Source organism: Haematobia irritans, chromosome 1 (assembly GCF_050003625.1).
Source record: "Haematobia irritans isolate KBUSLIRL chromosome 1, ASM5000362v1, whole genome shotgun sequence".
Lineage (NCBI taxonomy): Eukaryota > Metazoa > Arthropoda > Insecta > Diptera > Muscidae > Haematobia > Haematobia irritans.
This window is the reverse complement of record NC_134397.1, coordinates 236,701,912-236,720,188: the sequence shown is the minus strand read 5'-3', so window position 1 is coordinate 236,720,188 and position 18,277 is coordinate 236,701,912. Positions and strand designations below refer to the sequence as shown.

At 33.0% G+C, this 18,277-nt stretch overlaps 3 protein-coding genes across 12 annotated transcripts in view; 1 reads left to right on the top strand and 2 right to left on the bottom strand.

The window, feature by feature from the left end:
• Positions 1-387: 387 nt before the first annotated feature.
• Positions 388-1,934, top strand: Slimp (Seryl-tRNA synthetase-like insect mitochondrial protein). The gene has a single exon (XM_075303103.1). The coding sequence runs from the start codon at positions 483-485 to the stop codon at positions 1,908-1,910; it is 1,428 nt and encodes a 475-aa protein (XP_075159218.1). The 5' UTR covers positions 388-482; the 3' UTR covers positions 1,911-1,934.
• A 1,250-nt stretch (positions 1,935-3,184) lies between these two features.
• The window catches only part of Kal1 (anosmin-1 Kallmann syndrome 1), a 60,998-nt gene continuing 45,905 nt past the window's right edge, over positions 3,185-18,277 (bottom strand). For all 10 annotated transcript variants that reach the window (XM_075302320.1, XM_075302380.1, XM_075302577.1 and 7 more), the window contains 6 exons: positions 16,310-17,121; positions 6,233-6,351; positions 5,444-5,637; positions 4,961-5,391; positions 3,584-3,650; positions 3,185-3,378 (listed from right to left, as the gene is read on the bottom strand). In XM_075302320.1, coding sequence (XP_075158435.1) covers positions 3,214-3,378; positions 3,584-3,650; positions 4,961-5,391; positions 5,444-5,637; positions 6,233-6,351; positions 16,310-16,992 — 1,659 coding nt within the window. In that variant the 5' untranslated portion in view covers positions 16,993-17,121 and the 3' untranslated portion in view covers positions 3,185-3,213. The remainder of the gene's footprint in view (positions 3,379-3,583; positions 3,651-4,960; positions 5,392-5,443; positions 5,638-6,232; positions 6,352-16,309; positions 17,122-18,277) is intronic.
• Positions 7,817-10,665, bottom strand: LOC142232238 (uncharacterized). The gene is made up of 6 exons (XM_075303005.1): positions 10,522-10,665; positions 9,835-9,946; positions 9,717-9,773; positions 9,474-9,652; positions 9,252-9,402; positions 7,817-9,186 (listed from the first exon to the last, which is right to left on the bottom strand). The coding sequence occupies exons 1-6, from the start codon at positions 10,564-10,566 to the stop codon at positions 9,023-9,025; spliced, it is 708 nt and encodes a 235-aa protein (XP_075159120.1). The 5' UTR covers positions 10,567-10,665; the 3' UTR covers positions 7,817-9,022.

The window sequence follows — 18,277 nt, the reverse complement described above, 5'->3', positions numbered from 1 at the left end:
GGAATTGGGCAGCACTCAGTGATAAGAGAGAAGTTCGCCAATGTGGTATCACAATGGACTGAATAGTCTAAGTGAGCCTGATACATCGGGCTGCCACCTAACCTAGCCTACAAATAAAAAACATCGATTTTTCATATATATTTATCATACCCCCTTTTTCGGGTTCTCAGTACATTAATCTATCATTTTTGTTTTGTATTTTTTTCAAATTTTCTCTTATTGAAATGATACTGTGAAAACATGTTTGAAAACGAGTTGAATAAATGATTGGGCTTCGTTCGATATAAAACTTATCGATAGCGCTCATTGAAAATATCGAACACAAATTATGGCGTTGCCAACATATGGGATTTGTCTTGAAAAGTTGGCGCATTATTCAATGTTTTTGTCTATTGAGATTGAACAGCTGACTTTGTTTTTATTACGAAGCAAGCGGCCGAGAAATTAAAGATTTGGATTGAAAAGCAAAATTCTTGCGAAGCATGTATAGAAACTGTGTAGTTAAAACGGCTTTAAAAGCTTCAAGGCTACAGTATAATTTTCAATTATTAAATACTGTGAATATAAGAAGAATATCCGCCCTGCACATAACCGGTGATAAAGCCAGAGAAAATTATGTGACCATACAGCCGTATCTGGATTTTAAGGGTACCTTTGCAAATTCCGAGTCTTTGGAAAGTTCTCTGAGAAAACGAAAAATACCAACAGATTTGCAACATGTAAAGAATTTGTATGAAAAGTACAAAAAGGCTGTGGAGAGTATTGACAAAGTGGACGATGAAAGGGAGATGATTGCCAAGCAATTAAAGGAATTATCCAAGACAAAAGATGCAGATGAGGATATAGCAAAAAAATTAAAGGAAAGAGGCAAGGAATTGAGAAACGATATGAAATCCATGAAAAGTAACCTATATCCAGTGGAAGATGAGTTCTTTCAAGCATTTTTACATTTACCCAATGTGTTGCATTCCCAGTGCCCAGATGGAGACTTTGAAAGGCTACTCTATCGAAATAAAATACAGCAAAAATGCACAGATGCGAATTCCCATATTGAGAATAAGAGGTTGGTACGTTTTGTCGATAAATCACGCTACTATCTTTTGAATGAAGCAGCCGAATTTGATTTAAAGTGTACAGATGCCTTAACCAAATACATTAGAGAAAAGGGAAATTTTATACACACATCTAACCCTGATTTTGTCCGATGTGTGCTATTGGAAGCAAATGCTACACCCATAGAAAACTATCACAAGGTTATGGAGCATCAATTGCAAAATAAATTAAATTGTGCCTATTTGACGGGAGGAGGTGCATTTGAGAGTTTCCTAGGGGCAGTTACAAAATTATGTATTTATCCTTCCGTTGTACCTCTGAAGTATGTGTGCAGTGGACGCCTTTATGAAAAAACTGACGATAAAGAGAAATCTACACTATTTACGGCCACACAGACGAATGCTGTGCAGACATTTGTGGCTACGCTAAATCCTCAACAGAGTGAAGAACAAATGGACGCTATTCTTAATCTCTGTGTTGATTTTTATAAATTATTTGACAATTTGCAATTTCGCATAGTTTATGTAAAGGCTGCAGATTTATCGCCCGCCGAAAGCCTAAGGGCTCAAATTGAGGTATATTCCACACACGAAAAACGTTATGTTTGCGTTGGACGTGTTAGTAATTACACTGATTATGTATCCAAACGTATACTTTTTACCATGCGAGAACAAAAAGAGTACAAATTTTTGCATTTAGTTGGAGGTCCCATACTCTATACGACACGACTGCTAGCTGCTTTAATTGAAAACGGTGGGTCTTTGGATGCAAAGAGAATAACAGATCTTTTGATGCCTCCATCAAATATTAATACTAGCAATAAGGCCATTGGAGAATTCCAATCTTTATTTAAATAAATTCGTTATTTATTGATATACTTACTTTCATTTGTGTCTATGATAGTATTTTCCAATATTTGCTATTAACTGGGAGAATGGCAGCGTATTGTAATCAAAATTATAATTAAAAAGTTGACGTTCTAACTTTTCCAAAGTCTACTTTTCGATTTCGACGTATTAAACTTTTGGAAAAGTCGATTTTATTCACTGTTTCTTACTCGATAGCAAATATGAGGAGACTTGCGTTCCTTTCGAAATAGAATAAAAATCAAATTGGTTTCTTTTGAAATCCGAATGAAAGAATCTGACATTTGATTTTATTGAAATATCGGATGAGTTGTGTGAACTATAGATATTTTTATATATGAAAAGGAATACATATATTGTGTGCTAGAATTTGTCATATGTTAATTTTTTTAGCTACGAAAAATTCAATCATCTCACTGGACATCAATGAATAAAATCAATGAATGCTAGTAAAATACGAAAATTTCGCTAGCCAAAACTGCCTTATTACATCCAAACTACATTTGGGTCTTAAGTCTGGTATGCACTTGTAAAGGAAATTTCCTCTACCCATAAAAAATGCATTGCTACATATTTGCTAACGAAAATTTCGTGGGGCGTTATTATCGATTGTTTACATTTTGCTCTCATAAGAAATACATTGCAAAACTGTATAATCGGGAACAATCTATATGATTATAAAGAGAAATCCTCTAGAAAAAGTTCCTATTTATTACTTACAAGTAACAGAATTCTCGAAAAATGTGCGAACCTGGCATTAAGGTAGAAAATTTAAACAATCAATTGCATGTCATGCTTACGTCTACCAAAACTATTGCTACAGATTATATCGTAGCATATACCAAAATTTGAAAAATTTTTAAGACGCTAACGATTGGCCATACTTTCTTGTTTTATCATGCATATTTCTATAGAACACTGACATATTTCTAAATTTTGTTACCTAGAAAAAATATTCACTTTTTCCCGGAAAGCCGATAATCGACGAATATTCCCTGCGGTAGGGTTATCGGTTGCATACATTGTTCTGCCACATGAGAACATTTTATTATCGGCACCTTTATCTTCTCTGGAAGTTCTTGAAAACGCAGGAAAATAGATAGTGAAGAAGAGAGAGAGAGAGAGAAACAACTATGAGGAATCACATGAACCAATATGGTCTAAGTGGAAACCAATTCCTTTTCTACAGATTGGTGTTATATATAACCTAACCTAACCAAAGTACGTGCTGCGATTTCCTACATATGTATTAAAAACAAACAGGGTTTCTTTATTAATAGTTAGATCTATATTTTCAACACTTAATATTAGCTTTTGGAAATCCTTTACGAAAATTCTCACATTTCGGCGTTGTAAATGTTATGGTCTTCATGCCTTCAACATCGCCTATGGAATTGCTGCGTGGTTTAAATGTATAAACAGTATTATAGCTCAGCTTACTGAAGACCAGTGAATCTTTCTAGAAGTAAAAAAGATAAGAAAATTATTAGTAATTTATTTAAATTTTCATGTAAGTGTTCAAGTGATTCGAGAGAATGTTGAGGTAGCTATCTTGGCCCAGAAAATGACCAAGACCACAGTTGACTAAACTTTACCTAATCCCGTCTTTGAAATCACAAATATTGAGCAGCTATCATGCACATTTCTAAATTCGCATTACTTACATTTACACGTATTGCATTGTATTCTCCTTCTGCGCAGTTTGTTTGAAGCGGGCAAAGTTCATAAATTCTGAAAAAAAAAAAAATAAAAAAATAAAAAGTCGTATTATTATTTAGCTATTAAAGGGTGATACGGTCAAAATTTGGTCAAGGGAAAACGCGTGTAAATCGGTGAAATCGTTTATTTAAAAAATCAAATTAAATCTCTTTTTCAAGTTCAATTAGTATAAAATTCAGGAAAAATATTCAGTTAGGCTTTCGCTTTTCCAAATCCGAATTGCCGGGCCTCACGCTTCCGGTTTTCGATTTCCCCCCGATCCAGACTTCCTGGCTGTCGACAAACGTTCCCCAAACACTTTAATTACATTTGTAACGGTTGATTTGGCAACTTTTAGCGATTTTGCCAGCTTTGCGTGCGAGTAGCTCGGATTTTCGCGATGCGCGAGCAAAATTTTGATACGCTGCTCTTCTTGCTTGGACGGCATTTTGACATCTGAAGAGTGAATTCCAAAATCAAAATAGGAGCAACATTCTACACACACACACCTTCAAAATGAGGGGTGTTCAGGTTTTTTAAATGCAAAATTGAAAGAAATACGTCAAGTTTATATTGACCAAATTTTGACCGTATCACCCTTTAATGGCTAACCGGAGGATAAACCACCAAATACTAGTGCATTTCATATGGGTAAAAATTGTTTAAAGTTGTAAACCTTAAGGTGAAAAGTGTATAACGAAGTCTCACGAAATTTTTATTTACAGTCTTTATGTGAGGGGTCGGCAATGCAGTGTCATAATGATGTCACATATGCATTCCAACACCGTACTGTAATAAATTTGTCATTGCGTTTTTAATATGTAGATATTTTTCTTCCAAGCCTTAATAAGTAGCTGACACGAAGTGTTACCAATTTTGTTCGATATGATCACTATATATGACTATTTCTCAGAGTCGATCAAAGACGCATACGCTTAGAAAAGTCACTGGGATGTAGGGTGTATACAATTTTTACAACCACCCCCAGAATTTTGAAAACAATTTAGGATTTTCCACTGTATTCTATTATAGAAAGGGGTATCTAGCCATCTTAGCTAAAAATTGTCTAAATACGCAAATACAATCTGCTCAAGCATGCTATGTGCTTGACAATATTTTGGATCATTTGAGACGGAAAATTACTTCGGGTAATCGATTATAGGTTCAAATTCTAGAACATGAGCCACCGTGACACAATGATTAGCGTGTATATTCAATCCCAATTTCGACTAACCGGTGGTTTATCCTAATAATCATGCTATATATATTTTAGGAGAAGGGAAATTTTCACTAGACTTTCAAGTGAAACAGGTAAATATAATAAACTTGAAGCTTTAACTTACTTTTCCTCCTTCGGATGAAAACCAGAGATAATCACCAACATGCCTAATTTTCGATTTAGACGATATTTTACTTCAAATTTATCATTCGATTTCGTTGTGGAATAATTCCCATTTTTCATCGACAACGATGAGGTGGATGGGGTATCGGCAAGTGATGCATCATTAAGGGAATACTTTTTCGTATAGTATCTCTCGTCTGTAGAGGCTAGAGCATTGCTTAAGCTACCACCACTAATACCGCCATCTCTGGTCATTCGCTGTTCTTTGCCGCATCTGAGACCGTCAAAGCTTTGCGTTGGCACTATTGTTGTATTATATAGAATTGAATATTTTTCCGATTTAAGGCGTCTTCGTCCATTAATAGACATGGCTTGGACTTGAACATAGTAACTAGAGTCAGGAATAAGATTTGTAATTTCATATTGATGACGCTAAAATTGAAAATATTAAAACAGGATTTTTGATTATGACCAAAATACTTACATCCTTTACATACGCCTCATTCGATATTAATGATTCCATATGAGTATTTACATAAAGTGACCATATGATTTTATATTTTTCAATTGGCAAATTTGACTTAGAGGCACACCATACAATTTTTATGGTAACATATTTGCCATCGTAATGTGATGATACAACTTTCAAATCTGCCGGTGGCTTTGGTGGTTTTGGATCTAAAAATATATGGAAGGGAAATTGGTTAGATTACCCTCAAAAATATGTAATAGGACAGAAAAATTTGCTGGGTGAGAAACCAGTCTGCCGGCAATGGGAAAATAGCCGATGTTAAAATAGCAAACCTATTATATTATTATTTTTTTTTGGCTCAATTATAAAATGGTTGCTGTTTGCATTTAGTAAATTCTACGACGCTTGAAGTAGAAAAATTTTCAACTTTGATTGGGTAAAAGTTTGAAGCCTAAAAAAATTGCAAATTTGTGTTCACGATACAATAGTGTGACATCGGATACCATTTACTGTTGTTGTTTAAGGAAGTTTTTCTAGTACGTTTTGCGACATTTTCATAATCCTAAAATATGGAGACATAAAACTTGGAATGATAAGTCTCCTAATAAGAAGTTCAAATAGAATTTGGATTTATGTACCAGTTTATGTCGAACTTTTTGCTATAAGAAAAATAAATTTTTGCGATTTAAGATCCCGAATATTGGAACATAGGGGATTATATAAAATTAAAGCGACAACGTTTATTATATATTATATAGGCTTAGTACATCTCCGACATTATTATATAGGCTCAGTACTTACGATTTGGTAAAGTAAAAGCTTGCGATGCTTCCGAGTATCCACGAAATCCATAGGCATTTATGGCTGCTACACGAACTTGATACCAACGACCAGGTCTCAAATAGAATCCCACTGTGGTTCTGTTGAAGAAAATAATCACAATAAGAATTTCATTATTGTATTATGATAATTTCATTATTGTATTATGATAAAATATGGTGAAACTCGTACTTAATAGTGTTAAGTGTTCGAAATGGCTCTTTAGCTCCGGCTCAGCACTTAAAAAAAGTTTGTTAGCTATTGCTCCCGCATCCCTATGAACAAAGTGCTGAAATTAATGAGCAGCACTTTTTGAGCTAATTTAAATGAAAACTCTTGCTCACACATCTCATCCATATCCCTGTAGGATATGTCAATAGTGAAACTTTAATGAATCACTATTGGCCATGACAGCAGTACTACTTACCAAGTATTACCCACACAATGCATTTCGCTACAGGCATTTAACATATTTATTTATTTTATTTCCTCGATTTTGTATTTTGAAGCCATATAGGTTAAATTATTTATTTATTTATTTTTATTTTCGTCATGTAATTTGAATTGAATTATTTATTGAATATATTTATTTATTTTATTTCCTCGATTTTGTATTTTGAAGCCATATAGGTTAAATTATTTATTTATTTATTTTTATTTTCGTCATGTAATTTGAATTGAATTATTGAAGAAATTACAATAAAAACTACTCCAAAATATAGAATACAAAATTATATAAACATTATGACTTAAGGCTAAAAAAGTAATAATATTATGGGTAAAATTACTTAAATAGGAATAAATAAATATAAATTTATGTGTAAAAAAGAAAATATTTAGAAACATAGGAAAAAAAAAACAGTAAAAAAATAATAATTATAATTGAATCACATATTTATGAATTAGCATCAATAATATTACATGACAATCATATTAAGCCAAGTAATGGATACCACTAAAAAATTTGCTGCAGAAAAAAACCAAACCAAGAGGACATGTAATTTAAAAACCATACAATTCATATTAAATTACCAAAGAAAAACAAAATTATGTCAGATTAGCAAAATGAAGAAGTAGCTTTTTTTCGATATGTAAAACATGAATCATTGAATGTTTTCAAAGTTGAGGGTAGCGCTTTAAAAATTCGGGCTGCTCTGACCTCGAAAGATCCATCCAAATAGGGCAGAACTCTAGGTATAACCCTGACTGAGGGAAAGAACGTGAAATTACTAATAAGAAAAGATGGAATTCGACTACGGAATACTTTATAAAACATCAACATAATTCGAAACTATACAAAATTTTTTAAATAAATTTTTAAATTTTTAGTTTTAGTTTATTAATGATTTAATTGTTTTTTTTTCAATTTTTTATTAGTTTAATAATTTAGTGTCATGTAATCAAAATGTTTGTTTGTATTTTTATTATCATTGTTATTATTTTTATTATCATTGTTATTATTTTTACTTTTAGAAACTTAGTAGTTTACATTAACGGTCTCATTAAATTTTTTTTTTAACTTAAAATTGATTTGTCAGTAGGATATAGAGATACGTTATAGATATCATATTTATTTAATTTTTAATTATTATTATTATTAGTGTTTAAGAAATATTTGAAGTTTAACCAATAATATATTTTGTAACGAATAGGGCCTCTATGAGGCTATGTTGCTAATAAAGTTGAAATAAATAAAAAAAAAATAAATAAAAATTAGAAAAAGAACAATTAAGAAAACGATGGACATCTGGGTTTTCAACATGTTACCCCCGCTTGTTCCAGAATAAACCTCGAGGCAATATAAAATATTGGGCATGATAAGAGCATGTGCTAAACGTTCCTTAACGTTAGGTTAGGTTAGGTTGAAGCCCGATGTCACAGGCTCACTTAGACTATTCAGTCCATTGTGGTACCACATTGGGGAACTTCTCGTCACTGAGTACGAACGGCGTTCCACATTGCAGTGAAACCACTTAGAGAATCTTTGACACTCTCAGACATGTCACCATAATCCACGGCTGAAGAACTTTTTGGTGTTAGGTCGAAGCAAGAATCGCAGCCACGACCTTGTGTAAGCAAGGCGGGCATACTAACCAATGCACCCCGGTGGGTCCCTTAACGTTAAAAATGAGTTGCTGTTTCAATACATGTTCAACCTTAGAAAGGACTGGGAGCAGTGCTTGTCATTGAAAATTCACTACTGACAGTAGAAATACTGACTAGATGGTACTTGTCGGACCATATAGAGACATTTGAAGTAATGAGTCAGTAGTACTTTGTTGCTACTTTAGTCAAAACTTTTGGATGCTTTTGGTAATAAAAAGGGTTAATTTTTTATTTTAATTTAATTATATATATAAATTTTTTTTAATATATAATCAGGTCTTTAATTCAGTCTATTGGCTCTATTTTTTTCAAAGCTTCCCTTATCTATCATACTAACCCCCATTTTCATGAATCTCCGTTAGTGGTTCGTTAGCTAACGAACTTTTAAACCGCACTATGAACATATCTGTCATTTTGCCTATATATTCCATACGTCAGTTAGAAACTTAACTGCTGAAAATTTTCAGTTAAAGTTAACTGGAGAGAAGACATTTGCGATTTACTTTCTGTTAACTGACAGTTAAAGCCTAACGGAGCTACATGAAAATGGCCGTAAATCTATAAAAATAGTTACGTGTAGTTGCTTTCTAATGTTCAAAATGAATGGATAATTTTCTTCTGGGCTAGCTAAACCTCTAAACAAAGATATATTTCTACACAGGGGCCCTATGGCAAGATCATTTTATCCTCGTTGTCATCGATTTCATTGTTTCCATCTTTCTTATTTTGCAACTTGCTTCTACTGGTTTGCTTGAAATATTTTTTCTTCTGCCGCTGAAATGCAGCTCTTAAACATTTATCTGGCGATTCTGCAAAACTTGAAATAACATCTGAAATTAGAAAAAAATTCTTGACCAAACACTAATATATAATACATTGCTTAAACATATTTTACCTATCATAGCCGCAAACACATTGCCATAATCGCGTAATCGTTGTTTTCCGAAAGACCCATCTACATTGAAATTCATAATAATTTCTTGACCAAACACTTGATGCAGATTACTTTCTGTGTTTCCGTCAAGAAGTGTTCTGATTTGCCGTTTCTATTAAAAAATGTATGTCGATTAAAATGATTAATATTTGTACACATTATGTTTTCATTGAAAATACATACGTATGGGTCCGCTTGCGTTGCTAAACTATTATCAAATTCCTTTAACTTTTCTACGCTCTTAATAGGAAATATGTCCATTGAATTGTTTATTTCAGCATTTTGCGAGACTATCCTATCCAATAACACTTTGTGCTCCGCCAATATTTCAAGCAATGTATTGAATTGCCTTTCAGAAGATGCTGTAAGGATGCATGCATATATAAATTAAGAATATTTATAACTTTAAATTTGTTACGTACAAACCTTTGTATGATTGAAACTGTTTCAAAATTTCTTCACAATTTTGACAACTTTGATTAACTAAAAATATAATAAAAATGTTTTTGTTATAGATTTTGGTTTAAAATATTGAAAAAATTACCTTGTGAAGGAATGTACTTCAATTTAGCCTTTGATTGTTGTGGTTTCTGTAATTGTTTGTCTGGTTGTTGTGGTTGCGTTAATTGTTTGTCTGACATTGTGGAGGGCGATAGCTGTGCAAAATAGTAATTACAAATGTAGTAAAAAATGATAAGAATAAAAAACTTATACTGAAGATCCTTTAATAAAAACTTCTCATTTTCTCCTAATTCAAGACACGTTTTTCAAATCCCTAATTGACATGAATTGAATTGTAGGAAACGCTGTCAGGGCCAAACACGATGGGGAAAATAACACAAGGAGTTCGGATATATTGTTGTGAATATGTCATGAATATTCTGTATGGCAGTATACCAGGAAACACTTTTTTATAGTAACTTGATGTTTTTGCCCAACAGTGCCGGTGCAGAGATTGGAACATCTAGGCCAGTAGTTTTTCTAGGTATTTCTGTTTCGATTTCGAGGAACCACTGCTTTAACTTTTCTTTCAAATTCAGATTTCTGTCGGCCCTATCCTCCAAAGGCGCAATAATATTTCCATCGAATTCTCTACAAGCTTCATCGGCCTCCACAAAATCGTGTAATCTAAGACACTCAATAATACCTGTCCTCTTCGAAATATTTTCTATTTTTATAATTTATATATTGTTTTTGTTTTCACTAGTCTTTTAAAATTTCTTTTACTCACATTAACTTCTTTTTTTATTTCCATTTTACAACTCACTTTTTTCATTTGTTTAATAAAAACTTTCACAAAAAAGGAATAAATGTCTACCCGAAAAACCAAATGTAGATCATATGTTGACTATGTCACCATAATAGTTGACAAAAGTGGTGACTTTAGGACAGTAAACCCAACACACAGACTTCCTACAAGGCTCCCACCTGACCACAACGTTCGTTATCGTATTCGATATAGAAATATTCTCGGGTTTTTCTCGAAGAAAACTATCGAAAACGATATCGAGAATGGTTCGAAAAAATTTCGAAAAACGTTCATCTGTCGTGCTGTTACTGCCAGCAAACTCTTCGTTTTCGAAGGCTTGCTAGTGATTCGTTAAAGAAGGTTTCGCGATATCTATAATTGATCGTTAACGAATCTATTTCGAATTCGTTTTCGTATTCGATATCATTCCGCTTTCGAAGGTTTTCTATACTGTTTTATTCCCATTTTGTTCCCATTATAAGTTGTGTAGTAAAAGAAAATTTTCAAGTTTGTTTTTATTTTATTACAACACAATATAGATAATTATAATACAAAATAATATAGATATTAGTGTTGCGAACAAAATACTTAAAATATTTACATTTAAAGTGATTTAAGGCACTGCATTGACTTCTTTGCGAGGAATTTCTTATTAAGCCGGTCGGGGCTATGCCATGGAAAAGGACTATAATCAATGAGTAACATTTTCCTGGATACATCTGAAAATTAAACATGAAAGAAAATTTGTAGTTTTTTTAAAATATATATAAATAAATTACTTACCTCTTTTAGATTCGCTCGCACTTAACAATTTCTTAAACCCGCACTTAACAATTTCTTAAACTGAAATGACTTTTTAATCTCTGTTTTTGTCAAAAACAAACATGGCGAAACACCAACAAATAAGCCGAAAAATATTCGTTATTACTTCGAAACAACGAACGTTCGAAAATTTTCTATTATCGAACTTTTCTCGAATAATGTGCGCGTAAATTTATGTCGAAAAATGCTCGCTTTCGCCATTTCTCGGCACTTTGGTCGGGTGGGCTGGAACAGACAAAATATGTACAGTAATCCCTCGATTTACGTCGCCTCGGTTTACGTTGTTTCGAGTTACGTCGTCAAATTTATTGTTCCATCCAACTTCGATTTACGTCGCCATTCGATTTACGTCGTCGATTTTTTGCCAACTTTGTCAGAAACGCCTTCCATAAGTGAAATAAGTACCAACGATGATGACATCGAAACATTTATTTCTGAAATTCTTACCGAAAATTCGACAAATTTTGATTGATATTGCATATATAACGCAATTGTCCATGTTTTTTATGTATTCATTTATTTTTTATGAATAAAAGACTGAATTACCTTTATTTTTAAAGTTTTTTATAATGTACACGCACATGCATACATAATTAAATGGACTTAGGAGTAAGTATGAGCAACTTTTAATTCGGTTTACGTCGTTTCGATTAACGTCGTCAAATTCCGGAACCAATCACGACGTAAATCGATGGATTACTGTATAAGTATATGTGACACAAAACAGAGTATTAAGACATAGACCTTATAATACATAGATGAGCCATGGGTGTCAAACTATGTTTCCGAAGATTAAAAATAAACGAGAAAAATAAGAGCACGCTTACAATCTCTTTCGTTTTCCTTTTTGTAGTTTGCCAATTTTACACAAAATTAGACCGTTTATGATGCACCAGAGGATTTATAAATAAATTAATATATTAAAAGTTCATATTTGAACAAAAAATTTTGACCAAAATCGCGAAAATACGAATTTTAATTTTGAGCAGCATTGCTCTTTACGAACAACACAAAAGCAAATGCACGAAAATTAATGTTTGGGACTGACTCTTTACGAAAAAATCAAAACGAAATGTCAGAAAATTAATTTTTGGAACTGACACATTTTTTTTAAAGAGAATAGTGGATCATCTATGTATTGTAAAGTCTATGGCAAAGACTATAATGCAATTTCTATAATTTAGGCATTACTTGTTCCTGCGATATGACCGCTATGACTCTTCAATATATTAGCAACGGCAATTCTGGTTGATTATTACAATTTATTAAATTTTGTGGCATACTTTTTGGCTCTTATTTTAACTCAATTTGCTATGGAGTGTGTCTTCGATAAGCACACCTTAGTGTTGTATTTGGTGGCAATTAGTGTCGTTTAAGATGTTTTTTATTTTGGTATTAGCGTATACAATGTTAACACCTACATATTTACTGATACTTATTTTTAATTATCTATTATTTCAAACTAAATACGCTAAATAGTAGGACTAAGTCAACACCAAACAAAATAAAGCAACTAAAAGCTAATATCCAATATTAGCAAAACACCATTTTGAGGCAAAAAGATTTTATTGTTTGTTTGAAAACCAATTTATTTTTGTAAAACTTGATTGAACATGATCGAACACATTAAGCATTTTGCTTTACATACCTCGAAGCTAAATATAGTACTGCAATAAAGTAAGCGGGAAATTAAGCTAAATATGCAGTTCAGTCTAATAATAATGTTCTAGAATTTGGAGCACAAACTCTGGTGAATACAGATTTACAAAAATCTTTCTAATTGACATATTATTTGCATACACAGTTTGCCCAGTATATCTTCGACAATAAATTAGAATGCAACTCTACATTTCTTTTTCACTCATACGTTTCGTCTGGAATAAAATGAACTCTTGTTTACAAAACAGAACGACATCTATGTGGTTTAAATTATCCCTACTGGATTTCCAAATAATTACCCCCATATTCATAAAAGTTATCGTAAACTTTAAACCCACTATTACCAAATTGTTTTGATAAACTGTAATTAAATTATTATGAATATGGGCATAAATCTTTACAATTTACATCTTTGCTTTTACAAAATATGAAATCAACTTTTATTGAGGGGAGTCTATTGCTAAAATTAAAACCAGGTACAATTTGTTCATCCGTATCAATAAATTTATTATAATTTTTTATATTTATACCATCATCCGCAGAAATCTATCCATTAAAGCATTAAGTTACATGCATTTCGAAAGTATAATAGCCTCTTTTTAATTTCAGAATTGACTGAGGATTAGAAGTGCTCACGTGACCCGAAATTGTCGTGACTTACACTGATTAACGAACTAAATTTCGTGCGTGAGCATGACTTATGATCTACTCTTGAGATTGAATGAGTAACGAAAATCGGAGAAATATTCCACTTACGAACAAAATAACGCTTACGAGCTGAATTCGCTTATAGTTTTAGTGACGCCTAAGGTGTCAAAAGTTTAATAACGCTCTCGATTTTAGTCATACCCACACAGAAAAAAAATCATGAAACTTTTTCCATTTAAAGTCTTAATTGAGTTTTAAAAAAATATTCAATTAAAAAGTTAACCCTTTCACTACCGAAATAAACCTAATGTTAAAACTTAAATTTTTCTTCTGTTTTTACTTGCTAACAGCATGTAGAACAAAAAATTTTACAATGACTCTGTGCCGGAAAAGTACAAACCATTGAAAAAAACGTCTCTTCATGTTCATAAATATGATTTTATCAACGATATAATCGAACATTATTTATATAGTTAGTTTAGTGAAAAAAGTTCGAAAAACTAAAAATAACTGGATATCTCAAAAACTGTTCCATAAAAAATTTTTAACCTTCATTTTCGAATTTAGCAGATCAAAATATATAAGAAATTATCAAAATATATCAAATGTACATGAAAAAAATATTTTTTAAACTAGTGTTATCTATTAATATATCAAACTAAAAGTATCCGAACAGAGAATGAAGCCGCCGACCCATTTTTGTCGGCATCGGCTGACACAAATTTTTGCCTGCAGCGGCGGCGGCGGCTTAAGGGATGAGCCGATATAAATTTGTCCATTCGGCGACGGACAATTATCCAATATAAAATCCACCATGGATTGCGTAGAAACTTCTACTAAAGACTGTCATCCACAATCGAATTACTTGGGTTGCGGTAACACTTGTCGATGGCAAGGTATCTCAAAACTTCCTAACACCTTCTTCTAAGTTGTAAGTTACTCCATACATGGTATATATTAAACTAAAAAAGACCGATTTAGTACGTATATAATTTAGTTTGAAAAAAATTCTATAGAAATACAATTTTGACAACATTTTCTAAAGAAATAAAATTTTGCCAATATTTTCTATAGAAATAAAATTTTGACAAAATTTTCTATAGAAATAAAATCTTGACAAAATTTTCGATAGTAATAAAATTTTGAAAAAAAATATAGATATAAAATTTTGGTAGATTATTTTTGGCTCGAGTGGCAACCATGATTATGAACCGATATGGGCCAATTTTTGTGTGATTGGGGATCGGCTATATATAACTATAGACCAATATGGACCAATTTTGGCATGGTTTTTAGCGGTCATATACTAGCGCAATGTACCAAATTTCAAACGAATCGGATGAATTTTGCTCCTCCAAGAGGTCCCGAAGGTCAAATCTGGGGATCGATTTATATGGGGGCTATATATAATTATGGACTGCTATATACCAATTTTTGCTATACTAGCACCACGTTCCAAATTTCAACCGGATCGGATGAATTTTGCTCCACCAAGAGGCTACAGAGGTCAAATCTGTATGTGTGGATATATGTATGGATCGATACGGATCAATTTTTGCATGGGTGTTTGAGACCATATACTAACACCACGTACCAAATTTCAACCGGATCGGGTGAATTTTGGTCCTTCAAGATGATCTGGAGTTCAAATCTGGGGATCGGTTTATATGGGGGCTATATATAATTATAAACTAATTTTTGCATGGTTGTTAGAGAACATACACTAATACCGCGTACCAAATTTCAACTGGATCGGATGAAATTTGCTTCTCTAAGAAGCTCCGCAAGACAAGTCTGGGGCCGGTTTGTATGTTATGGGAGCTATACGTAAAAGTGGTCCAATATAGTCCATTTGCAATAACATCCGACCTACATCAATAACAATTACTTATGCCAAGTTTCAAGTCGATAGCGTGTTTCGTTCGGAAATTAGCGTGATTTCAACAGACGGACGGACATGCTTAGATCGACTCAGAATTTCACCACGACCCAAAATATATATACTTAGAGCAATATTTCGATGTGTTACAAACGGAGTGACAAAATAATATACCCCCATTCTATGGTGGAGGATATAAAATCATAACAAAAGAACATAAAACCTCATACACATTACACCTTTAAAATCCACTTTATAAGAAAGGGATTTCAAATCCACTTTTTGGCAGATTTCGAACCTAATGTGAATGGGCTATAAGAGTATATTAAAAAGCGATTTCAATTGCTACTTAATGCTTTCGTACTCAACAAAAGATTTTAAGGATTTTCTTTTATAATTCATCGTTTTATGTAACTTCTTAAACATCAAGTCACCCAAAGTTTCATCAGATATACGCAGATGAAAAACTTCTCTCTTATTCGGCACTGGTATAAGGGTCGTTTATACTGAATGAAGACACCAATTTATTAATAAAAAAAAACTAAAAAGCTGTAAATTTAACAAATTTGGATTATTTGTTCGGGATCCCGGGATACAAAATAAAAATCCCGGGATTCAGGATAAATCCCGTACCGCAAATCCCGGACGGCTAAATTTTAGTCGATATGATCTGACAGCGGCTAAAATCGGCGACGTCACTCTTCGGCTTCATTCATAGCCAGACAACTTTACAGATTGTGGTATACAAAATTTTTTACTTACATCATACTGTTTAGATCTAACATTTCTGCTAACAACTCCACTGGTTGATATTGCCATGTACTTAATTTACGTGGTGACAACAACGATCCTATGTGATGACGTATTTCAACATGAAAATAATATGATGAATTCGATTGTATACTAATTTCGACTTTTTGATCACGGGCTATGAGCGTGCATTTGAGTATCTTTGGTATGGGCGGCAAGAGACTATCATCACGCACCCCTATCGGTTGCATGCACACCGGACCGCATGATGAACTACAGCATTTTTGTACTTCGGGACAATCAAAGTCATAGCTGCAGTTGTCGAGACATGAGAGTTTCTGCAGAGGCTGGATGTTGATGTTTTGAAAGATGGCATTTTGCATGACCGGGCAATAGCCACGTCTTGGTGCTTTGATCATATCGATTTGACACTGCTTGCGGCAGGATTCATAGTCGGTATAATGTGCCGCCGGACCGCTCTCGTGACATTTTGCGTAGCATTGTAATTCTAGGATTTTATCACGCACATCTATATTCGATGTTTGTTGCATTTGTGAAGTACGATAACGGCCGCCACCACCTCCACCTCCTAAACCACCATTGCGACCGTGATGGCGACTATAGGCATTTGAAGGTGCATTAAGTATCCATAGTGTAATGATGACAGTGATTTTTATGGTAAATGTATTTAACATTGTTTTGTCGAGTCGATTTTATAGCTTTGTTTAGCTTTCTAGCGTTTTCTTGTTTTCTTCCGTTTCGTTTGAAACTTCGTTTTTTTATGTTTAAAATTTATTGAACAACTTCATGGTGTGTGATTTATGCTGAAATGAAAAAATGAAACAACGAATTTATTTAATAAATCAAATTCTCCTTCTTCCGAATATTTTAGAAGTGTGACATGAAAATGTAAACAGCCGATAACAACATACTCATATACAATTAATAAAGTCTTCTATGTTATTTTTTGTATGTATACCCAAAGAAATTTTTTAGAAGACACATCAGAAAGATCTGCTAAAACAGCACTAAGTTTGGCATAATAGCAAAGAAACAGTTTGATAGACACATTTAGGAGTTTTTAAGATTGTTATAAGTAGGAATATACTAAACTGCTGGTTTTGGTATTTGAAAATACCTTGGGTTACATTTTAGAATATAACCCTCTAATGTCCCATTTTTTCTGCCAGCTGGTAAAATAGTCCACGGTTACGACATAAATGCAAGAACTCGAAACAAGGAAACTCAATACGATAAAATCCAGTATATGATGCAAAGTCTCTTGTAGGGGTTTGACAAAGTTTTATTTTTGGTTTATATATTTTGGTTGTCTCTAGGTGTGTTTTACTAAAAGCTTCTTGTTTTATTGAAGACCGCCTAAAGACGCGTTTGGGCATTAGAGGGCTAAAATTTTTACGAAAAAAAATTTTTCCATAAAAGAGCCACAAAGAGCAAAATTATAATAGTAAATATTGACTGCTCTTTTTAGCCGATAATTCACTCCGGATATGCTTGATCTAAGTGTAAAATGTACCTATTACGACCTTTTTTGTATGCACTTTACTGCTACAGAGAAAATCCCTGCCTTCCTGTCGATAAGGCAGATTTACTACATATATATATCTTCCCTGCCAACATTTTTTGAATTTGACGGCGCTTCTGAGAATCCCCACCACGTCGAAAACAGTCGTATACGATATCCAAAACTCATCGCAAAAGATCCGTGACTATTGAGAAGTTGTACCACGCCAAGTTACTACAAAAAAGTATCGCATAAGTGCAATTATTAGATGCCTTTTTAGATAAATTTGGGACGACGACAATAAGAGCCCCTTCAAACTATCAGAAAAAGTGCATTTGAAGATAGTTGTACAAGAATCATTGTGGTTAAGTAAAACATGATTGTTTTGATGTTTATTAATTTGATTAAACATTTATAAATTCTTATAAATATAACATTTATACGACTATCACACCACA